At 46.6% G+C, this 24237-nt stretch overlaps 1 protein-coding gene across 7 annotated transcripts in view; it reads left to right on the plus strand.

Annotated features, from left to right (window-relative positions):
• Positions 1-23897, plus strand: part of ATG13 (autophagy related 13) — a 46041-nt gene extending 22144 nt beyond the window's left edge. For 6 of the 7 annotated variants that reach the window (XM_061152909.1, XM_061152917.1, XM_061152891.1 and 3 more), the window contains 15 exons: positions 1164-1245; positions 2227-2307; positions 2693-2812; positions 4757-4803; positions 6276-6416; positions 9304-9344; positions 9731-9827; positions 10167-10265; positions 11082-11175; positions 15674-15810; positions 18241-18355; positions 18878-18955; positions 19121-19237; positions 19782-19910; positions 21638-23897. In XM_061152909.1, coding sequence (XP_061008892.1) covers positions 1177-1245; positions 2227-2307; positions 2693-2812; positions 4757-4803; positions 6276-6416; positions 9304-9344; positions 9731-9827; positions 10167-10265; positions 11082-11175; positions 15674-15810; positions 18241-18355; positions 18878-18955; positions 19121-19237; positions 19782-19910; positions 21638-21715 — 1443 coding nt within the window. In that variant the 5' untranslated portion in view covers positions 1164-1176 and the 3' untranslated portion in view covers positions 21716-23897. The remainder of the gene's footprint in view (positions 1-1163; positions 1246-2226; positions 2308-2692; positions 2813-4756; positions 4804-6275; positions 6417-9303; positions 9345-9730; positions 9828-10166; positions 10266-11081; positions 11176-15673; positions 15811-18240; positions 18356-18877; positions 18956-19120; positions 19238-19781; positions 19911-21637) is intronic. The other variant, XM_061152944.1, reaches the window with a different exon arrangement.
• The last annotated feature ends 340 nt before the right edge of the window (positions 23898-24237 follow it).

Below are 24237 nucleotides of genomic sequence, written 5' to 3' on the forward strand. Positions count from 1 at the left end.
TGGGTTGTCATTGTATGAGTGTTTACATATAAAATATTTATTGAGCTGTACACTAAAGATTTGTGCATTTAACCGCGTGTAAGTTCACACCTCAATAAAGAATAGTGTTGTTTTAAACTTGTACTTATGATTTCCTGCTTCAACTCTATCCTTTTCTTAAAACTAGCTTTCCCTCTCACTTTCTTTTTTGTTAACTGAAACCCACTTAAACTTCTTGCCCTCAGTCCTTGAATCCTGTCAGCTCTTCCTTTAAAACACCTCCCATCCATATTTCCAAATTATGTCTCTATTGGACTTTTAGCCCTGACCACAAGCCTGAATTATTGCCAAGGACCTAATTGATTTCCTTGCTTTCCATACTCAGAACTATTCTGCAGTGTGCCAGCAGTGCTCTCTTTCTAAAGCACCGTTTGGATTGTGCTGCTTCCTCTTCTCAAAAGCCTTGAGGGTGCTCCCCTTTCTGGCGTCAGTCTCTAGCACTGGATTTGAGACGCTCGTGCTCTGGCCCAAACCAGCCATACCCAATCGCTGGAAAATTGGAGTACTAAATAGTTCCAAGCCCATTTTTCTCCTGTGGCTTATATGCCTTTGTTCATGCTCTTCTCTCCCCTAAATGCTTTCTTCTTACCAGCCCCTTCTCAACCCACCCCCACCCTACTCCCGCCCAAAGTTAAATTGATTTAGTGGTCTTTTGAAGGAATGTTGGGCTTCCCAGGTGGCGCTAGTGATAAGGAACCTGCCTGCCAATGCAGGAGACCTAAGAGACACAGGTTTGATCCCTGGATTGGTTGAAGGGATGTTAATTTATTTTATGTTTTAATATAAAGTTTTCACCTCATTAAAACTTAGTCTTCCATATGCTGGGTAATAAAACTTTTTTAATGAATAAGTTTAAAAGCTCAAAGTTTCGTATGCAGATAAAATGGCTTGTCTCATCTTTTTTCTGGGTCTGTAGATTTAGCTCTTTGTGTGGAGTTTATTTTCCTCAAAAGATAGTATCTTCTGTTTTTCATGTTGGTGTCTTTAGTCGAGGGGAGGGGAGGTTTTACCTCCTACAAGACTATTCATACAGCTAGTAGACAATGCCATCTCTGTATGCTTTGTTGTAGCAATCCCTTTTAAAACACAGTCACATTATTCAACACTTTTTTTTGTTGTTTTAGATTCCTATAGGCAATGGAAACTGATCTTAATTCCCAGGACAGAAAGGACCTGGACAAGTTCATTAAGTTTTTTGCCCTCAAGGTAATATATCCGTTCTCTTGAGCCTAGAACTGTTAGAAATAACTTCCATGCCTCTCCCTTTTTGGAAATACAGCATAACAGCTTGCAGCTTGCCCATTTTAAGGGATACTTCTGTCTGTTGTAAACCAAACTGTGAAATTTGGGGGCGGTACTGGGGGTGTAACTAAAAAGCTTCCAGTTTTCCGAAGCTACTTGTTAAAAAAAAAATAACATTTTTTTTTTTTTGCAAGCCTGTTTGCAGAAATGTCAAACTTGTTATGCCAGGTTATTGGCACAGTATGTTCCCTTGGGGTGAGAACAAAGATGGGACTAGAATGGACAGCAGTTCGGGCATCTTTCCCTAAGCATCAACTAACTACCTCTGAAGTGTCTCACTTTTCACTTATTGTCCCCGTCTGTGTAAATGAAAAATTAAAACTTGGATTTTGAGTGCTTTAGAAGGCATATTTTCCTAAATCTAAAAATCATTTCCACCTCTATCTCTCCTTCCTCTCAACCATTGCTATGTAAGAACAAGCCATGCAGTAGATTCTGGTTGTAAAATTAGCCGGAAGACTTTTGCCATATGGGCCAAGTCATATGAATAATTGTGGCTTCCTTGGTTTAAATCTACTATGATTACATAAGTGTATGGCAGTGAATATTTAAACCTACGATTGGACTTGTTTCTTTATGAAAGTCAGAGCCGCCATGTGCAGCTCTCCTTCTGCCATGTGAGTGTATTATATAGATTACAAGCCTCAAACTGTGGTTTCTCTTAATTGGTTGACACTAGGTCCTCAGGAGTATTTACAGTATTATTTTTGTGCCATGTTTTTTCTGTTCTTGATGGTTTTAAATCTTATCTTTTCCTGAAGTATAGTTATGGTCATTGGCATCTTTTTAACCCTGCATTGAGAGAGTTTTAATCCTGATTAGGAGCCAAATCAGTTTGTTGAAACTTTTCATCTTTGATTTTTTTGTTTGTTTTGTTTTTTTTAGACTGTCCAAGTGATTGTCCAGGCTCGACTGGGAGAGAAGATTTGTACTCGTTCATCTTCTTCCCCAACGGGTTCAGACTGGGTAAAATTCCTGTTCTTTGCTGAGGGATATACTTTGATGTTTGTCACAAGGAATCATGGTGTAGTAATAAATAATAATATTTCTAGTATTACTAAGTCATAACATTAAAATGCCTAATTCTGTTTGATCCATTCCCTTGCAAAGTATGTTCTTCATTGAATGTTAGTCCTGGATGTTTTTTGGTTTTCCTCTGTGATGAGTGAAAACTTATCAACCTGAGTTTTGGGGCCTTGGTACAAGACATCTCTTAAGGGGAAAGGAGAAGTGAATGACTGTCCTTAATCAGTCAAGGGCAAGGCCTATGTTATTCAGCATCCAGTCTTACTATTTTGATTCCATAATGTTCCTTGTGAGTGTTTAACACAAAGTTCTTCTTGTATTCTAGTTCAATTTAGCAATCAAAGACATCCCAGAGGTTACACATGAGGCAAAGAAGGCCCTGGCAGGGCAGCTGCCTGCTGTTGGGAGGTCCATGTGTGTGGAGATCTCACTCAAGACTTCCGAGGTAAGGTTATGGCCAGGATAGGGTCTTAACTCAGCACCCAAAGCACTTTACACTCTGGTTCCAACTCAGCCTTGTTCCTGCGCTTTCCCTCTCTGATTGTCTCATGGTTCTCCAGGGAGGTCATGGTTTTTGTACTTATTCTTCCAACCACTTGAAGTAGACTCTTCACTCTCATCTTCATATATCATCTGTAAGTGATGTGTTTCTACTTATCCTTCAACACTCATATGCTGTAAAAGATCTCCCTTTCTAGCCCCTCTCGAGACTTCCCGTGTGCTTTGTTTATATTTGTTTCTTAGAGTATAACTTGCTGGAATGTGATTTTTTTTAATGTGTTTTTCCACCTTTTTCCATGATGCAGATATATTTTTGTGTATGTTTATTAATCTGTTTCCACTACAGGATTGTGAGGCTGCATGGAATAATAAAAGGCTAATGGAGTTTGGAGCTATACAGACCCAAATTCAGAGCCTAGCTGAGCAACTCTGGCCAAATTACTTAGCCCCACCTCTTCCACCACCACACTTCACAGTCTTGTGGGGCTATACTTCTTCATTTAATTCTTATTTGTAAAGTACATAAATAAAATATGGTAGGCAATTATTACATGTTCCTGTTGATACTTCACACTTTTATTCTTGAGGTCAGCAGCTATGCCACATCTTGTTTATCTATATAGTTCTTCAATTCTTTTTGAAATGAGGCAGGATATAATAAATAATCATCTCTGCACCTATCACAGTGCCTGGGATGGCACATAGTAGGCTCTCAGTTTTTCATTGTATGAATGATGTCAATACTTATTCTGTGGAAATCTTAGTACTAGATAAAACAAAACATCCTATTCTCTTTATTGAATTACCAGTGTATACTGTGAATTATTTTCCTTAGTGATCCTTAGGGAGTCCAAAAGGAAGAACTCTCTCCTCTCTCAGGCATCTGTGAAATCAGATTCTAAACTGTTGTCACTGTACTTCCCTGGTGGCTCAGTGCTAATCTGCCTGCCAATGCAGGAGACAGGTTCTACCCCTGATTCGGAAGATCTCACATGCTGCGGAGCAACTGTTGAGTCTGTGCTCTAGATCCTGTGCTCCGCAACAAGAGAAGCACCACAGTGAGAAGCCCAGGCACCTCAACTACAGACTAGTCCTCGATTTCTGCAACCAAAGAATTGCCCTCACATAGAGCCTGGCTCTCCTGCATTGCAGGCAGATTCTTTGTTCCTGAGCCACTGGAAAGCCCTGGTAGAGTACTATGCGGCCATTAAAAATAATGTACAAATTTTAATTTTAAGGAGAATTCCATGTTGTACTTATTAATTAAAAAGTGATCAGTTCAGTTCAGTCGCTCAGTCATGTCCAACTCTTTGCAACCCTATGAACTGCAGCACACCAGGCTTCCCTGTCCATCACCAACTCCCCGGAGCTTGCTCCATCGAGTGGGTGATGCCATCCAACCATCTCATCCTCTGTTGTCCCCTTCTCCTCCTGCCTTCATTCTTTCCCAGCATCAGGGTCTTTTCCAAGGAGTCAGTTCTTCACATTAGATGGCCAAAGTATTGGAGTTTCAGCTTCAGCATCAGTCCTTGCAATGAACATTCAGGGCTGATTTCCTTTAGGATGGACTGGTTTGATCTTACAGTCCAAAGGACTGTCATGAGTCTTCTCCAACACCACAGTTCAAAAGCACAAAAAAAGTGATAAAAATAGTATATACAAACAAAACAAAAAAGATAAAGAATAGAACATATGGTATGAGCTTACTTTTATTTAGAAAAATCACTGATTGTATTATAAGTGATGTCTTCTTTTTGCTTATTTATACTTTGTAATATTTTTATAGTGGCTGTATTGTGCTTTATAATAAGAAAAAAGATTATCAAAAGCAAAACTGAAATATCTTTTAAAAATATCTTGACAATACCTTTTATTGTCCCATTTACAGGGAGATTCCATGGAGCTAGAAATCTGGTGTCTGGAAATGAATGAAAAGTAAGTGCTCTAGGGAGCTCAAACTGATGTTCTGTGACAACCAAGTAGGGTGGGATGGGGTGGGTCATGGGAGGAAGGTTCAAGAAGGAGGGGACATATGTATACCTATGGCTGACTCATGTTGATGCATGACAGAAACCAATACAGTATTATATGGCAGTTATCCTTCAATTAAAAGTAAATAAATTTTTAAAATATGTAAGTGCTCTGTCTTAGAATCCTTGGTTGTGGTTGCTGAGGATAAAGTGCACGACAGCGCATGAAAAGCAGGGCTTGTATCAGTCACGGAGAGTGTTCTGACCGCTTAACAAAGCTGGTAGGTCTTTGCTACAGTTCGCTTCACGCTTGGCTTCCAGCCCAGGCACAGCAATGACCTTCAGAAGGAGTGTCGGTCCAGAGAGACTCAGACAGCCCAGGGAGAGGAGCAGAGAGAAGGCTGAAAAAGGATTTGTTGTTTTCCCAGAGCACACATAGTTCTCTGATTCAGTCCCTTGAGCTCTTGTAACATGACTACTCTGTTTGTCTATTTCTGTGTGGCAGACATCCAATGAGATTTCCCCTCACCACTCCTTCAGACATGCTGTGTTGGTCACGGACTGGGAATGCCTGTTATTTTCCCCTCCATTTTCTTTTTTCAGGGCAGATTAGCTGAATTCCTGCCCGAAATTCAAGAAGAATATATAGGAAAATTGAGGAAATAGCGACACATAAAAAAAAAACAAAAACTTTTTAATAAGTATGAGTGGTGTAGGCACTCATATTATTATTTTTCTTTCTTAAATAAAAAGCAATTGCCAGGTTATAGTCCAAAATTTTTGTACCAAGCACTTCTCCAGATTTCCTAATAGATGTAAGCAAGTAGACTGACGTAAGATAGTACACTGAGATTATGTTTGTACTTTCAGTAATACAACTGCAATATTGAATTAACTGTTTTTAAGTGTTCTGCTTTATTTTTAGAAAGATAACTGCTTCACAGCTAGAAAAAAATATATTGGAGACCTTTTGTTGCCCACCTGACTTTGTCTGGTGCATGGGAAAGTAAAACTTTGGTTAACATCAACAATTTGTTGATAAACTGACAGAGCACTCTAATTACAAGTTTAGTTCAGAAGATGTTTTAATTATAAATTTAATCTTATACAGTTCCAGCATTTAATTAGCAACTATCTCTTTTTACTGTAATACTCTGTACAATGTTATTTAGGCTGCAAATCAGGTTATATTCTATCAGAATTTATAAATAATGCCAACAGATTTTTTTAAGACTTTTTAAAATTGAAGTATTAAGTTGATTTTTAATGTCATATTAGTTTCTAGTGTACAGTAAGGTTGTTCAGTTATGTATTCTAATGCTGACAAATAATGTCAGTCACTCCATGGAACATAACTAATGTCTCTATCCATTGCATTTTTGTTCTTTGTTTTATGTTAGCCAAGTAGGAGAACGCTGACGTGTCTTTGCTCCTCAGGTGTGATAAGGAAATCAAAGTTTCCTATGCCGTGTACAACAGACTGTCACTGCTGCTGAAGTCTCTGCTTGCTATAACTAGGGTGACTCCAGCGTACCGACTCTCCAGAAAGCAAGGGCATGAATATGTCATCTTATACAGGTAAACAGCTCACCTTCATGATTCACACTTTGGACTCAACAATTTGCACGTTGTCTGACCAGCATTCAGGTATTCCATAATTAATTTTTGGACAGATGTTTGGATGGTTGATGCTATACCTTTACTGTGTTTGCCTATCTATTCTCCTTTAGGAACCTCAGCTTTTTCCAAAGCAACCAAGTTCTTTATCCTTTTGTTTATACATAGTCTTGATTGCTGTGGAAAGGATTTTTAAATCCTCAGTCAGTTTGGTCGCTCAGTTGTGTCCAACTCCTAGCGACCCCATGGACTGCAGCACACCAGGCTTCCTTGTCCATCACCAACTCCCAGAGCTTACTCAAACTCATGTGCATCAAGTCGGTGATGCCATCCAACCATCTCATCCTCTGTCGTCCCCTTCTCCTTCCGCCTTCAATCTTTCCCAGCATCAGGGTCTTTTCTAGTGAGTCAGTTCTTTGCATCAGGTGGCCAAAGTATTAAGTTTCAAATTCAGTATCAGTCCTTCCAGTGAATATTCAGGACTGATTTCCTTTAGGATGGACTGGGTGGATCTCTTTGCAGTCCGAAGGACTCTCAAGAGTCTTCTCCAACACCACAGTTCAAAAGCATCAATTCTCTAGCGCTCAGCTTTCTTTATAGTCCAACTTTCACATCCGTACATGACTACTGGAAAAACCATAGCTTTGACTAGACGGACCTTTGTTGGCAAAGTAATGTCTCTGCTTTTTAATATGCTGTCTAGGTTGGTCATAGTTTTTCTTCCAAGGAGCAAGCGTCTTTTAATTTCATGGCTGCAGTCACCATCTATAGTGATTTTGGAGCTCAAAAAAAGAAAGTCTCTCACTCTTTCCCCACCTATTTGCCATGAAGTGATGGCATCACCAAATTGGACGTGAGTTTGCAGAAGCTCCGGGAGTTGGTGGTGGACAGGCAAGCCTGGCGTGTTGCAGTCCATGGGGTCACAAAGAGTTGGACACGACTGAGCGACTGAACTGATTTCAGGTTGTTGACTGGACCAGAGTGGTGGTGAAGAGGATATATAGCCAAGTGTGAGCAGAGCCTGGAAAGTCAGGGTTCCCAAATCGGCCGGGCCTCTGTTTCATGTTAATGAGGAGCATGGGTGTTGGCCTTTGGCTTACATGCAAAGAGCTGATTTTGAAAAGAATTGGTATAACAGGATGGAAGGACCACAGATTAGAGAATTAACTAGTTCTGTTGAAGTCATCTAGCAACCCTACATGTGTTTACTTTTCAAGGCCTTTTTTTTCTTTTGGCCAAGTTGTAGAACTTGCAGGATCTTAGCTCTCCCCAGCAAGGGATTGAACCTTGGCCCCTGACAGTGGAAGCAGAGAGTCCTAACCAATGGACCACCAGGGAATTCTTCCCCCATCTGCTTGTTTTTATAAATAAAATTATTTTACAACATAGCCACCCCATTCATTTACTTATAATCAGTGGCTATTTCTGTAGTATGAGAGCAGAGCTGAGTAGATGCCCTAGACTATATGTCCCACAAGTCTAAAATATTTACCAACTGGTCCTTTAGACAAAAGTTGGCTAACCCCTGTTTTATGGTGTCTATCACTTTCGTGCTTGTATTTCAGATATGTATATACGTTTCTTTTCTTCCATTCCAGACTGTAATCTGTGAGACCTAGGATTCAGGTTCATCCTAGGGCTTGTCCCTAGTTTATCTTTATCTCATCCCTAACATCTAACCATAGGGCTTTGTAGATTGTCAGAGCTTAGTTTTTATTGAACAAACCCATGTATGTGTATAATTTTCACCAGTATTACTTGAAAAATATAAAAATACATTGTAAGTGTTTTATAATTCAGACTTTTTGCTAATATAGACTGACCTTCACAGGGAGATTCATGGAATGGTTCTACTGTATTTAGATTTTTATAGTTTTAGAATAGTCTTGCCTATTTATTCAGTGGTGGAAAAGATATTCTAATTTCTTAGTCAGTTTACTTTGGAATGATGGAATGACTTTTGATAAGCAGAGTGAGCCCACTTTGAATGAAGATCACACTTCAAGATCTAAGTGACTTCTATTCCATATTTGAAAGTTGCTAGGAAAGTGGACCTTAACAGTTCTCATCACAAGAAAAAAAAAATTATGTAACTGTGAATGATGACAGATGTAACCAGACTTAGTGTGGTGATTGTTTGCAGTGTGTACAAATATTGAATCATTATATATCCTTGAAACTAATATAATGTTGTGCGTCAATAATAGGTCAATTCTAAAAAAAAAAAGTCATATCTTCTAATAGAAGTTCTATCTTCTAATAGATATATTATATATTATATCTTCTAATAGAACTATCTGCCAATTTTGTTTGTATATTCTCTATTTCCCAATAGGTATACTTTACAAAGGGCTCCCAGGTGGTGCTAGTAGTAAAAAACTCACCTGCCAATGCAGGAGACTTGAGATGCGGGTTCAATCCCTGGGTCAGGAAGATCCCTTGGAAAAGGGCATGGCAACCCACTCCAGCATTCTTGCCTGGAGAATCCCATGGACAGATGAGCCTGGCAGGCTATAGTCCATGGAGTCACAAAGAGTTGGACACAGCTGAAGCAACATAGCATGCAAGCATGCGTATAACTTTACAAATATGCTGCAGAAGCAGGAATAAGAAACTTAAACTGCAAGTCACACTTAATTTTTATTTTTCTAATTTTTTAACCAGTCCTCTCCATAACTGTCCTCATGCCTACAGCTTAATCAAGTAGTAGCAATACTGCTCCATTCGGAGAGATGTTCATGCAGATAAGAAAAGAAGGGTTGGTTTTGTTGATTCTGTTTCTAGGTGTTTAGTGTGCAGGCCCTTAGAATAAAGAATCAAGTAACATATTTTTCTGTCTTCCCTACAGGATATATTTTGGGGACGTCCAGCTGAATGGCTTAGGGGAAGGTATGTGTCAAGGTTAAAAGCATTTGTAGTGTTGCTGAGTGCTCTCCTGACTTCAGAGATGTGCTTGGATGCTGCCTGTAATAATACACAGCTTGTGATTTTAGTATGTGTGATAAGTAAGGAGAAGACAGATAAGAAGAAGATAAGTAAGGAGAAGACAGGAAGGGGGACTGGAGAGCCACCAGCGAATGACTGAATAATTTTCCCAAAAGTTCTAGGAACTCAGAGTTCTTTGTTATCCTTCATACGATTGTCTGCTGCATTCAAGGTAGCTCAGTGGGTCATGCCAAAGGTTGCACAAGCGGCTGAATGGTTTGGGGAAAGACGTACTGATGGTAGTGTCAGCATTGTCTGTAAAAAAGCTAATTATTTATCTCTTTTCCTAGGTTTCCAGACAGTTCGTGTTGGGACAGTGGGTACCCCCGTGGGCACCATCACTCTTTCCTGTGCTTACAGAATTAACTTGGCATTCATGTCCACCAGGTGAGGAAAGAGCCTTGGAATCCAACAGAACTCTTCCAAAAAAAAAAGGAACTCTTCCAAAGATATTAAAGTTGTTTTTCTTCCAACCCCTCCTCCTCCTCCCCTCAGCTAGGCCTAGAGTTCAGCGTTGCCATTGCTGAACTGAGAGAACCCAGTTTCCAGATTGGAGAAGCTGGGTGTCACAGAGCCAACATAGAAGTGATGGTTCATTTTCAGGGATGCAGGAGTTGAGGTTCTGTGGTTCCTTCCAATAGATAAGAGGCAGAGGGATCTCTGAGGGCTTCAGGGGGCGTGGCAAGGCATTCTAACAAATGTGGCGATCTGCTTACTGCATTACAGGCACTTTGAGAGGACCCCACCTATCATGGGCATTATTATTGATCACTTTGTGGACCGTCCCTATCCCAGCTCCTCGCCCATGCACCCCTGCAATTACAGGTGAGGAATGTGGAAAACTCTTTTCCAGACTGGCTAGCGGAGACATCCATCTCGCCCAGGCCCGTAGAGCACCTTTATCCACACTCACCGAAAGGCAGGGCACACGTATGGAGACCCCATGGGGAGGGAAGTGGAGTGGCTGCCTGTGTCCTTGCTGCTGCCTGTCAGGTACCCCAGGACGAAAGGTAGACCACGTCTCAGAAAATCCGTGGATATTTTGACCTAGACAGTACTGATTGACTTTTGGTTTGATTTCACTTAGAAACTCTGAGAATGGCAGTAATGTGGAGAATGTCCTTTGCAAATTAGGTGGTTTTCAGGTCACCATTGGCACAATTCAGTTTTATTCCTCAGAATCAAACATCTCCAGGCCTAGATCCCAGAAAACAGAATTGTTGAGAGATTGGAATAGGTGTCTACCTATTCCAATGCTACCTATTCCAAAGATGCTACCTTTCTGTGACGGACTCGAAGTTGGATCGGTTTTTGTCTTTAGAGTCTAGATTCTTATTTCACTGCATTCTCTGTTACTGATGGTTCTTTGACCCTATACTGGCCAGGCTTAAAAAAAAATGCTGTCAAATGATATATCAGATGCAATGTTTGGAGTAAAAAAAAAAAAAAGCCATTGTCAACCTCTAGATGCTGCTTTCTGAACATGTTTGAAATTATCAAGGACTCAATACACCTCGCTTGACATTAGGAACTGCCGGAAAGAATTCTCCCCACAACCTGCATCCCTGTCTCCGCTCTCTTTGGGTCCTCGCTGAAACTGACTGCCATCAGTCGGTTCATGATCTCTCCCCCTCGCTGCAGAACTGCCGGTGAGGACGCTGGAGGAGCATGCCCTTCTGTGGAAGACTCTCAAGAAGTGTGCGCCACCTCCTTTTCCACCTCGCCGCCCTCCCAGGTAGGGGCCAGGTTCTGGCCTGGCGACTGTTACTTGGTACATAGATGGGCCTTATGAGATGAAAATTTCATGTGAAAGTTTAGATAACAACCTCTTCTGGTGGTGGTGGTGGTGGTGATTATTTCAAGGGGTTATTTTGAGGAGTAAAGGAGAACCTTCTTACCCAGCAGATAATACTGTAGTATTTCTAGTCTGTAATCTTAACATGCAAGATTCCATGTAACTTTTACCTCCCTGGCGACATCTTAAAATTCCCTAGAAAATCAGTCACAGAAAACCCCTACAAAATCAGAATTGTGTTCTGGTACCAGAGAGGCACTGAAACCTACACTTGTTAGGACTAGTAGCTACTTCTTCTTTTTTTTTTTTTTTTTTTTTTTTGGCCGAACCCAGTGGCACGTGAGATCTGGGATCTTCATTCCCTGACCAGGGATCGAACCCATGCCCCCATGATGAAAGCATGGAGTCTTAACCACCGGACAACCAGGGAAGTCCCAGTAGCTGCTGCTTCTTTGAAGTGGTTCCTAAATATGGTTCCTGATAATGGAAGGAGCAAAAAAGGAGCCAGTGACCATTTAGCATAAAATGCCATTAAGACCCCAGCTATGCAGTTTTCCTTAATAGTTACATAGATATCTGCTTGTCTGCATTCCCTCTCTGAACATGATTAACCATTAACTTTTCCACTAGGATCCATCTTCAGTGTCACAGCCAGTTTCAGTAAAACACAGGCTCCAAGCAATGTGAACACTTTCCCCAAAGAAGTGTTGTATGATATACATGTGGTTCTTAGACTGCTTCAGATAAGGAGTCATTTTTTCCAGCTGACTGAATTTTAGGGCACGTTTCTTCTCTTCCACCCCAAATTGTTCATTGTCTACCTGTTGCCTGCGCATCATCTCTATTTTTTCCCTCCTCTTTTCTTTCATATTAGATGGGTTCCCTAGGTGAATTCTACTTTCCTTTAAATTAGACCCATGCATGTGGGCATGCTAAGTCACTTCAGTTGTGTCCAACTCTGTGTGACCCTATGGACTATAACCTGTTAGGCTCCTTTGTCCTTGGGATTCTCCAGGCAAGAATACTGGAGCCCTTCTCACTTGATCTTAGCCAGAAGGCCGAGAAGCGATTACTGAAGCCCTTCTCTAGGGGATCTTCCCAATCCAGGGATCGAACCCACGTCTCTTACATTTCCTGCATTGGCAGGTGGGTTCTTTACCACTAGTGTGCCTGGGAAGCCTAAATTAGCCCCCAATTATCCTTTTTCACCATCTTACTTGGGGGAGTGGGACCCAACAAATTAATTAGCTATCCATACATTTTTATCCTCCATATTTTCTTCATTAAAAAAAAATTTAATTTATTCCATCCTATGCTTTTAGATACTAAATTAAAATCATGGTTCTAATTTGTTTTAAAAGCGGGGGTTAAGCACAAAAGCTAACTTATGTGTGAAGGACTTTACAGAAGTTCATGGATCACTGCTATTTCTAATGTGACAATTTAAAGTTTAAGAGATTCTTGTGAAATTGTTTCAGTTTGGTTTGGGGGCGTAGGAATTGTTATTCTTCCCCCCTCCCCATTTATATATATAGGCATACATTTTGCTGTTGCTCTGGAAGAGGGTGGCTTCTGGTATGCTTGCTGACAGGGAGCAATACTGACCCAAAAAAGGAGGAAAGCCCACTTTCTTATTAGTGCACATTCATGAGTTGATGGTTTTTTAAATCATCAAAATATGAATATGTCATTTAATGCTCATTTAACAACTGATAAACTCATAAACAATATGGAAACTTGGGCGATGTTAGGCGATGTGAGCTGGGGGCTTTAACACATCAGTTTTTCTTTTTCTCTGGTACAGTGGAAATTCAGCCTGACCCCAAAGGTAAATGGAAGTTCAGTCGTTTCTGTAGCTGAGGTTTGCAGAAAGGTTTATTAACCTGTGTAAGGAGAGCCTGTATGTTTCCTGTTATCAGTTGCCTATTGTGTCTTGTTACAGTTTAAAAGTAGATCTCATCAAGATTCCATCAGAGAGAGCACCCAGTGGGTGAGCCTTGGCACTGCTCCCTGAGAACCTGTAGTCAAGACTATAGTTTGGTGCAGACACACTCATTTTGAAGCTTGATGGTAGAACAGAGAGAGAAAAATCATTTACCACCTGGTCTCTTCATTCCTGTAAATACTGAAACAGTTTCTTCTTTGGTTTAATCTAGGGAATTGCATAATTGTTCAACAATTTGTTTGAGCTCTTGCTGTGATCCAGTAAATACCTGTGAATGGGCTGGTTTGGTTTTGTTTTTCTAGTAAAGTAAGGATCATTTTATCATTTGGCCACAGAGCTGAGTTAAGAAATAGTTGTGACTCAGAACCTATACGGTTATCTTGAGGTCCTACCTCCAGTTCTAGGCATTAATTAATTAGGTAATTGGCAAGACTTAAAGATGGAACAGCAAGACCCAAAACAATCATCTTGCCCATAATTAGCTTTGAAATCCTGAGTTTTGAAACTGCCCTAGCCTTTACCCCATCAAGTTCTTCTACACCCTCAGGGACTGTGAGCGTGTGCACACACACACCCTGATGCGCATCTTCCCTGAGCTGATGCAGGAAAGTTCGCCGCTGGGTACCTGAGCATTTTAAAAGTGCAGCCATCAAACATCAACTGTTTAAACCTGAGCCTGTAGATTCTGAGTCCCCAGAAAAAGGCTTTCAGTCTAATATCTTAGTCTTAGCATCGTCATTCCTGTTTAGCATACCCTGTGTCCGTTCTCAGGACCCTCCTATTGGAAGTTTTCTAAAAGAGACCCTCTTTTGATTAAAGGCAGGCTAATGCTTGGTTCAGGTTTCACCAAGTCATAGCTGCTCAACTCCACTTTGCTTTCCACCTGCCCGTCAGGGAGAACGCCAGGGATAAACTCTCCTTCACACCTTTCCAAGCGGTCCTCTTCAGAAGGCAGTCATACGGCTTTCTCCCTGCTTCCCTCCTGACTTCACTGTACATTTCAGCCTCTGTTGCTGCTGCCCCTTGCAGAGTTTTTTCACATCTTTCTCAAGTCCCTTTTCTTTTCTCTTCTCTGTCTCTCCTGTCTGTGTGTATCTGTGCCCAGTGTGTGTTTACTGTCACAAAGGCACTTTTTCAGACCCCTACTCCTGTGGTGACGGACACTCTGAGGGTCCCCACGGCAGGACTGGCCTTTTCCCATCAAGTGAGTCCATACTGGGAAGAAGGGGATATTATCAGATGGTTTCTTTTTATTTGAAAACTATAAATAAAGCACAGGGCATAGTTATTTAAATATCCCCAAGTGTTCTGTGGGTTATTCTGAGGTGCGGTAATTGATTTTTAACAGGATGCAGCCATTGCACAGCAGCCCAAAATAGGATTCATCATTCACCCCTCCTCCTACCATTGATGTGAAAAGTACATGGAGTTGTTTAGATCTTTTTTTTTTCCCCAGATAAACCTTCCAAGAGTGGTTTTCTTTCTTTTCCACTATAAATAGGAACCCTCCCAAAACCAATGGTAATGGAGGGTGTGATTAAAGAAGATGCCTTGTGTTTCAAGAGGCCTCAAGGTCAAAGAAGAGACTAGAATGACCTGGGAAAACTGATGGTCTGCCTCCCAGTTCTGCCCAGACGGTACTCCACAGATCTGCTGGGCTGGAAACTGAACCAGTTAGCTGAACCCCTGGGAGAAAGGGGAGCAGGCAACTCATCTGAGGCCTTTGGAAGGCACAGAGCTGAGACTCTCAGTCCCCCCGCAGATCAGTCTGTTTTCTTACTTACAGAGTAATGGCCTGGTCTGTCTTTAACCCTCACATCAGGCCCTCCCCTGCAATGCACGCACTGTGAGGCTGCGGGCTGGGATCCGTTCCTTACTCTCTGCTGACGTGGATCATTGGTCATACTCTAGGAGTGCCTGTTTTTCCCTCCTCCTTTCCTCTGCCCCTCTTTGTTTTTCTCTTGCTTAGCTCTCCAGCTCTCGCCTTTCCTATCAGCCTGCTGCCCTGGGCGTTGGATCTGCTGACCTGGCTTATCCAGTAGTGTTTGCTGCTGGCTTAAATGCCACACACCCTCACCAGGTATCTTTAAAGATGGGGAGGACACTAGGGGTTCCTGTGCTGCCTCCCCTGCCCAGACACACTCGAGGGGCCTCTTGAGACACCAATGTTCTAAGTGTTCCGAACCAAAGCTCTTCTGTAACTTCGGAGGACTAAGATGATTCTGAGAGGCTGCCTCTTACACTTCAGAAAGGAAAGAAGAGCTTCCCGAGTGTTTTCCCCCCTCTCTTTCCCTCTGTAGTCACTTCCGTGCATGTCTTCCATTAACTGAGCGAGTCCCAGAAAGGATCAAGATTTCCAGGGTTTCCTGCCCACGTGGTGGGAGCACTGGTGATGGGAAAGCTGGAAAGCCGATGCCATCATGCTAGGCAGCAAGTCTCCCCTCCTGCCTGACGTTGCCGTGATTCACTGAATTTTTTTGTTTTTCCCCAAAGCTAATGGTCCCCGGGAAGGAAGGTGGGGTACCCCTTGGTCCCAACCAGCCTGCCCACGGTGCCCAGGCTGACCAGGAGAGACTGGCAACCTACACCCCTTCTGATGGGGCCCACTGCGCCGCCACGCCATCCAGCAGGTGAGTTCACGTCTTGACTTGGCCGGTCTTCAGACCAGCCAGGGGCCTGTCCTCCCCAACACATCTGCTTATTTGGTATCAGCAAGTAAAGAGTACCTTTCAGCATTGGCTCAGGCTTGGCATTTGCAGGGAAAATGTGGAATCCTTCAAATGCCCAATAAGAATCTTGCATTGCAGCTGGTGTGTGAGGGGGGCTTGCCCGGGGCACCACTACTGGCTTCTGACAGCAGGCAGCCGGGCTTGGCACGCCTCACCCTGATGCAGGGAAGGTGTTTTGAGATGTTCCTCTCGTCCTCTGAGATGGATTCCCTGGGCGTCCTCAGTATTTCCTGAGACCAGAGCAGGGTGGTGTTAACCACACCCGTGACATCAGAGTCATGGTGTATCTGCAGTAGGAGTTAGGATCCATTTTCTTTTTCTACTGTGTTAGTGCCCCTTGGAGATCCTGTAGAAACAACTGTTTTTCCTTACTAGAATACAAAAAGAAATCTTTGTCTTTTCTGATTGCAGAAGTGATGCAGTCTGTAGGTCAAATTTTGAAGAACACAGATTGGGTGGAAAGTTCTCATAATCCCACCCTGCAAAAATCACCATGTTACCTCCTTTTAAAAGGTGACAGGATCGCAGAAGGGTTAAGTGATTGGCCTAAGAGAGCAGTTAGCTCACAGATTGGCCAGGCACAGGCCTGGCTTCTCGGATTGCAGAGCCCAGACTTCCCCTTTCCATTTCACCCAGAGTTCTGTGGGAAGCTGGGCCTGTCTTGACCTGCACTGCCCTCTCTTAACTGGAAGGCCCCAGAGATAATGACGTCAATTGCCCCATTACATCTTAAATGAACTTTCAGATATTAGAAATTCCTGGGTTTTTTTTTCCATTCCCACAGTGGAGTTGGGGGAGGGGGGTTGTTTGGAAGGATCTTTCCATGCCATCCATCAGGAAAAATAATTACTTTCATGCCTGGCCCCTGAAATTCCATCCTCTTATCCTTCCTCTTATTAGATAACCAAAGGGGGACCCTCTTAGTGTTGTTTTTTGGCCACACCTTGCAGCAGGCAGGGTCTTAGTTCCTTACCAGAGATTGGATCTGTGTGCCCTGCAGTGGGAGCACAGAGTCTTAACCATTGGACAGCCAGGGAAGCCCCGTTGTAGTCGTTTTACACTCACATATTCCGAGCCTAGATTCCTGGGGTATGACCTGGAGTAACTGAAGACAGAGGACCCTGTGTAGGGGGTTCCCAGATGCTGGTCGTCCCTGGTGTCTGGAGTCCAGGAGCCACCTGTACGGCATAGTTCTCCCCATCTGAGCCCCTGCTTTGGGGCTTTCCCGTCCCCGGCTTCTCGCAGGGCTGTGGCTGACAGTCTGAGCTCCTGTTTCTTCTGCTTGGCGTCCCCCACCTTCCGGGACTCAGCACCAGTCTGGAGGGAGGGGGGCAGTCGTTCAGCTGCTTCCGTCGTGTCCAACTCTGTGGCCCCCTGGACTGTAACCCACCAGGCTCTTCTGTCCCTGGAGTCCTCCAGGCAGGAGTACTGGCGTGGGTAGCCGCTCCCTTCTCCAGGGGACGTCCTTGACCCAGGGATCGGACTCACGCCTCCTGCGCTGGCGGGCGGATCCTTTGTCACTGCGCCACCTGGGAGGGGGCGGGGGCAGCCAGGTGGATGTGTTGTTGAAAGACCTTGCTGAACAGAGGGAGGACTCGGGGCAAGGAGAGGGGGAAGACGTGGTGTGGCGCTTCAGATAGCAAAACAAAAAAATGAGGAAGGGGAAAATGTAAAATCTTGAGTTTGGCTCTGTAACAGGATTGACATTAAAATTAGTTGTTTATGGAGAAGGCAGTGGCACCCCACTCCAGTACTCTTGCCTGGAAAATCCCAAGGACAGAGGAGCCCAATAGGCTGCAGTCCATGGGGTCGCTAAGAGTCGGACACGACTGAGCGACTTCACTTTCATTTTTCACTTTCATGCACTGGAGAAGGAAATGGCAACCTACTCCAGTGTTCTTGCCTGGAGAATCCCAGGGACGGGGGAGCCTGGTGGGCTGCCGTCTATGGGGTCACACAGAGTCGGGGGGAAAAAAAAAAAATTGTTTATGAGAGCTGCTTGCCTTCATGTATGAGAGCTGGATGCACAGTGACTGATGCTTATCCCTGGTATGACAGGGTAAATTTTATGGAAGCTTTGTGCAGTTGTAACACCGAGTTTCATTCACATATGCATATTTTTAGCTCTTCCAGGAAATGCAGTCCTCTACTCTCAAAAGTGAGGGTGACAGGGGCCCCAGGCAGGCTTCACACTGCCATTTCCCACACGCCTGGGCTGGTGGGGGCAGCTCCTTCCTGGGCTGTGGCCTCACAAGCTGGTGGGTTTACGGGGCACCCAGGAGGCTCTGCTGTGGTTTGAGAAGGAGAGCCGACATGACCTTTCTTCTCCAGCGAGGACACTGAAACTGTATCAAACAGCAGCGAGGGACGGGCCTCCCCCCATGACGTCTTGGAGACCATCTTTGTCCGGAAAGTGGGGGCTTTTGTCAACAAGCCCATCAACCAGGTGATTTTTCTGCCCCTGCAACCTGTGAGGCTGTGTGAGCCCTTAGGGTGATGTCTTACCTGGGGCCTGTGGAACCACTGAAATAACACGCAAAATGGTGTGGGTGTGGGTGTGAATTTTCTATGGAGAGGAGTAATAGCCTGTGACATCACTCCAGAGAAGTTAAGAACCATTGCTCTGTGGTCTCATAGGAGAGGAGACCACGCTATTTAGTGCACACGTTGCACTGTAGTGTCATCGCCTCAGCCTCACTCGAGGCAGGAAGGTCCTCCTCAGCTCTGCCAGTGAGGATCACTTGTTACTGAACTGCTGTGGGTCAGGGTCCTGTGGATGCTGTGGGCACGTGGTGGGAAGCAGGGCAGACTGGAGGGGCCTCCAGCAAGACAGGAGCCTGAGGGTGGCATGGTCAGCTGAAGTGTGTGAGCCTGCTGGACGCCCCCCCCACCCATCTTCTGGCAGCCCCTAAGGAAGCGGACGAGCTGGGGGAAGGGGGAGCACTAATACTTTCTCCCGCGTCTCCAGGTGACTCTGACCAGTTTGGACATACCTTTTGCCATGTTTGCTCCCAAGAACCTGGAGCTAGAGGATGCGGATCCCATGGTGAGTCCGTCGCTGAGTGAAGTTTGCAGGGAGTCAGCGCCACAGTGGTCGTCCTTCTTGGTGGGCCACTCACTGTTCCTCCGCGGACTGTTAGCCACGCCCCTGGCTCATGGTTTACAGTCAGGGCCCAGGACCAGCCCCTGCCTCTGCCTTGTTCTGAAACAGGTGAATCCGCCAGATTCCCCAGAGACTACATCTCCTCTCCAGGGCAGCCTGCACTCTGACGGCTCCAGCGGGGGCAGCAGCGGCCATACCCAGGACGACTTCGTCATGATCGACTTCGTAAGTTGCCAGCACCTTCGTTGCCCGTTGCTGCTTCAGGGGCAGTAAACCTGGAAGCCTCTGTTGCACTTAAATAGGCCTTCGGGGATCAGACGGGCCGGTCCAGGCAGAGGGAAGGGAATGTGGGTGCTGGCTCTGCACTTTACGTGGGTGCCCTTACACACCACTTGGGGAGACATGTGGAAGCCCGTGAGCAGCAAGGCATTTTGTGCTACGTCTTTGAAATTCACCTCGAAATGGGATTGGATTGTCCAGTGGGACCTGCACAGATCCTATTCATGAATGGATAGTCCTTTGCTAAAGGCAGGAATGTGAAGGAAGGGGACAAAAATTTCCCCAGGGTAGAGGGAGGTCATCCCCAGGATGCATTTAGCTGCACAGAAGAGAAAACTGTAAAGATTCCACAAAGGTCAGCCTGGAGGAGCCCTTTATTTTCTAATTACTGAAAGGAAAGAGGGTTGTTGATAGCTAAGCCCCTCTGATTTTCTGCTGTAGTTTAAGGCAAGCTAAACTTGAGTCGGTCTTTTTTTTTTTTTTTTTCAAGAAACCAGCTTTTTCTAAAGACGACATTCTTCCGATGGACTTGGGGACCTTCTATCGTGAATTTCAGAACCCCCCTCAGCTGAGCAGCCTCTCCATTGATATCGGGGCCCAGTCCATGGCCGAGGACTTGGTACGGAAACCCCTTGCCCTACCACACCTCATCCTCTGGCCTCCCTTCCTCCTTCCATGGTCATTCCTGCTCCACAGGCCTGGAGATTTCTTCCAGCTACTCCCCCACGCCCGCACCTCCCACCTTGCGGTAGCAGGAGAAGACAGTTAAACCCTGCTGTTAAACCATTACCTTCCTGCGATCACACTTGAGATTTGCACTGCGCCCTGCGGTCATTATCTTGAATTTGCTTGCCCTCATTTCCTCCTTTTCTCTGCACTCCCATCCCAGCAGTTCTCACACTCTCCTATTGTTTGCCTGATGTCCTCCACTCACTGATGCCACTCAGCCAGGCTTCCTCAGCAGCTCTTGCCATCAGCTGTTCAGCTTGCCAGGCAGGTGCCAGGGATACAGGGCAGAAGCAGCAGAAGGACCGAGTGGTGGTGTTCTTGCCCTTTCGTCACTCATCGCCTTGTTCCCGTGTTCAGCCAGATGTCCTGATACTGACTGTAATGACCACATCTCTGTTTAGGGTGTTTTCTATTTCCTGTCCTCAACGGGCAGATGAGTGCCTGGCCCAGCCACAGATCCAGGGTGCCCCATGCCACGAGATGTCGGGGTCCACCTGCCTGAGGTGGAAATATCACCTCCTATACTGAAATCAGGAGTGGCTTTAGGAATAGGCATCTCGGCTCAGCTGCCCTTGATTTGCCTTAAACAGAAAAGCCTGCTCGGTAATAATAATATAGCAAAAGTGTCATTATTAACATTTATTGAAGCATTCTAGGTGCCAAACATTTTTTAAGTGCTTTCCATGAATCTTCAGTGACCCCAAGAGGTAGGTTTTCTTATTATCCTAGTTTACAGATGAGAAGAATGACGTTGGAAACAAATAACTTGCTGTTGTGCTGAGCCAGTAAAACAAAGGTTTGACCCCTGAGAGTGGGACTTCTGATTTTAGGCTTTTAATTGACTCATTTGAAATTTGCTTGGAAGGAGCCAGAGTCCTAAAGCTCTTAAGATGAAGTTGCAGCCGGCCCTGGCCATTGCCCCGGCCCCCCGAACACACCCGGGCAGCCAGCGTGCCCGTGCAGCTTCCAAAGGGCTGCGGCGCCAGCTGCCCCGCCTGCAGGGCATCCTCTGTGGAGGGTGGACCCTGCCGACGCGCTCCGCAGTGGAGCCAGACCGCCTGGTTAGGGCCAGGTTTTCATTAGCGGTTGGTGCCTGCGGGCAGTTACACTTAACTCCTGTTTCTGTCTCGTTTTCATTGTTCTCTCTCAGTGCCCCCCAACCCATCCCCTTCTCAGCTGGTGTAAGGATGCAGTCTCCCAGGCCTGGCCACCGACCTGCCGGGTCAGAACCTCCTGGGAGTGTGGCTGGGACAGCCTGGTGTGTGTGCCCCCACGGGACTCTGCCGCCGGCCCAGCGCGGGCTGTGAAGATAGCGCTCGCTTTCTGAACCTGTGGGGCTCTAAACCCACTTAGACCAATGGCAGTCTAATCTGTGCCAAAGATATTTCACATTGGATTTCTCCGTGTCGTCCTGCCGTGGGCGTGGCCCTTTTCCGTCTCATCCTGTGTGTGACCAGCCTGGTTCTCTCGGCTCTCTGTCTCCCTCCGCAGCCCCCACTGGCCAGTGCCTGCTCAGCTGCTCCGCAGCCCAGCCCTGCGGAGCTGCCTGCGGCCCCGGCTGACGGCTGGCTTCCCGGCCTACTGAGTAAGCAGCTCTTGTCTCCCCTCCCTGCACAGGACTCACTACCAGAGAAGCTGGCTGCGCACGAGAAGAATGTCCGAGAATTTGATGCCTTTGTAGAAACCCTGCAGTAAAAGTTGGTGTCCTTGAGTCCCAGCAGCATCCCCTTCTTGTGGTCCCAGGAGACAGAGCGCCTCCCCCTTGTCAGCTGCTCCCACCCCTTGTCCTGCTCCAGGCCAGGCGGCGGGGAGGCTGGTCCCCTCGGGGGACCCGGAAGTCCCTGCTCTGGCACCTCCCGGAGACCGGTGGCAGCAGCGAAGGCCCACAACGGCATCCGCGAAGACTCCTCATCTGCCCGCCCTCTGCGGGCCTTCTGCTCACGCCACCCGCAGCGGCGGCCTCATAGAGGCCGTCCTCCTGCCTCTCCTGCCAGCCCCCCACCCTGGGTCTGCCCAGCAGCTGGCCCCTTGCCAGCCTGCTGTGGCCATCCGCCTTCAACATTCCAGCTGGTAGCCCTGAGGCTGGAGCGGGGGCAGGAGGAGGAAGGATACCGGGCTGGGAGGAGGGAGGCAGGACGCTCTCCTCCAGGGTCTTTTCCTCTTAGTTCTGGTATCTTCTTCCTCTCTCTCTTTCTTCCTCCTCTGTCCCGGGCCTGTATTTTTGGCAGTGTGGCGGGCTTCCCGCCCCTGGTGATGAGAACTCTAAAGTGAGCCGTGCCCACCCATCCGGGCAGCCCTGGCGGCTGCCTGTGCCCAGCCGTGTGGAAGCAGAGTCCTGCATCTCTAGGAGTTGTCACTGGAGTCACAGCCCAGGTTCTCCTTTCTCCTACCCTCTCCCCCTGTTACAGGACACAGTCACTATTTATTACTTTCAGAGAAATCAGATACTTTATAGAGAGAACATGTTTGAGGTTAGACGTCTTCACTTGGGAAGGTTGGAGGGCCCCCGGGACAGCGCCTCTTCCTCTAGAAGCTCCTCAGACTTGGGGCTGCTGCTCTCAGATCTTCTTCCCAGGCGTAGAAGGTGGGATCCCAGAACGTGGCCGGGGGGTGGGGGGCCACAGAGCCTCCCAGAATTGCTGCATTTGAACTGACAACTGACCACAGACTCTACCTTAGACACATGCATATTCCTGGGGAGAAGCTTCAATCTCCCAGCTCCTGCAGAGAGACAGAAGCCCTGTCCTGGCAGCCCAGGAAGTCTTGGATTCAAAATGTGATGACTCACCAGGGTCATGCCACTGGTAGTACCCACGGGGTGCTGTGTGTGTCCCCCGCTATGGCCCTGGGGAAGGCTGGGCAGCCCCCTCCTCCTGGGGAACTTGTTCCGGTTTCTCGGGGCGGGGTCATGGGCCTTTTTCCCCTTCCACCTGGGCCTGGCCACCAGCTCTCTTTAACCCCAGGGTCTGTACACTGCCCTGAGGTTTACTAGTTGGATCGATTCCTTGTTGAGAAACCAAAGCTGGGCATTCAGTTGACTTAACCCTTCAGGCGTTACTGAGTCGGCCGAGGGCCCAGCCTACTCCCTGACTGTCTGTCCCTCGTCACCTCACCTGTAGCCCCGTCCGAGGAAAGCTGGGCGTACCTCCCCGCTGTGGCCCCCTGGGTGTTCGTTGGCAGAAGCTGTTCTGCAGCAGAGTAGGCGGCCCTCCGTTGCTTGTTAGCGGGTGCAGGGGGCGGCGTCCCCACCTGCGAGGCTGATCCCAGGGCTGGGCTCGGCTCTGTGCCCGCCTCATGGGGCTGAGCCCAGCCTCGTGCACACCCCCTGCTGCCACAAAGGCGCGTTCCTCGTGGCATCCAGCTGGCCCTCCTGGTGTGGGGCTGAGCGCACCTGTGGCCTGCCACGCCAATCCCGGTTTACCCCCCAGGGCCCCAGCACTGAGAGGGGTGGAGGCCCCAGTAAGTTACTGATGCCCCCCACTCCCACCTCACCCAGCCTCTCAGCCCTCCTTCCAAGGCCAAGCAGGGGAAGGCCTCTGAGCCGCTGTCCTCTTTGACTCTGAATTGTTGGCCTCTGCAGGCAGCAGCCTTTCTTCAGGACCCCTTCAGTGAGAGGCCAGGGAGGCTGAGCCCAGACTTGGAGCCGAGCCTGGGAGGAGCAGAGCAACTGTCAAGGCCGGCCCTTGTCCCTCAGCCCCGTGCAGCGGCAGGTATGAGCCCCAGACCGACTTCCACAGCATCCCCCAGACAGGGCTGGGACCAGTCGCGTCTCCGGGGGAGAGCCCCTCCGCGCCTCCAGCCGACTCCGTTTGGAAATACTAAGCTATTACTTTAAAATGTATTCAAGAGATTTCCAATAAACTTTTTCTGTACTTTATCACTTCCTGTCCTGCAAGTTGTCAGGAAACCTAGCCCGCCTCCTCCCGCGTTGCACAGCCCCGTGTCGCTGACAGGCTCCAGGGAGGGAAGAGACGTGCCACGTGAGACACCAAGGGTTCAGAGCCTGACCGGCTGCTAGGGGTCCTGGGCTGCTCGGGAAGTCTCGCTCATTCTCTTTTTTTGGTTGCACCGTGGGGCACGTAGGATCTCAGTTCCCTGCCTGGGGGTTGAATCCATGCCCCCCCTGCAGTGGGAGCTGGTAGTCTTAACCACCGGATCACCAGGGAGGTCCCAAGAAGCTCCTCTTAGAGCTTCGTTTTCCTTGTCTGTAATGTTCC

The sequence above is a fragment of the Dama dama genome, chromosome 1 (assembly GCF_033118175.1).
Source record: "Dama dama isolate Ldn47 chromosome 1, ASM3311817v1, whole genome shotgun sequence".
Classification (NCBI taxonomy): Eukaryota; Metazoa; Chordata; class Mammalia; order Artiodactyla; family Cervidae; genus Dama; species Dama dama.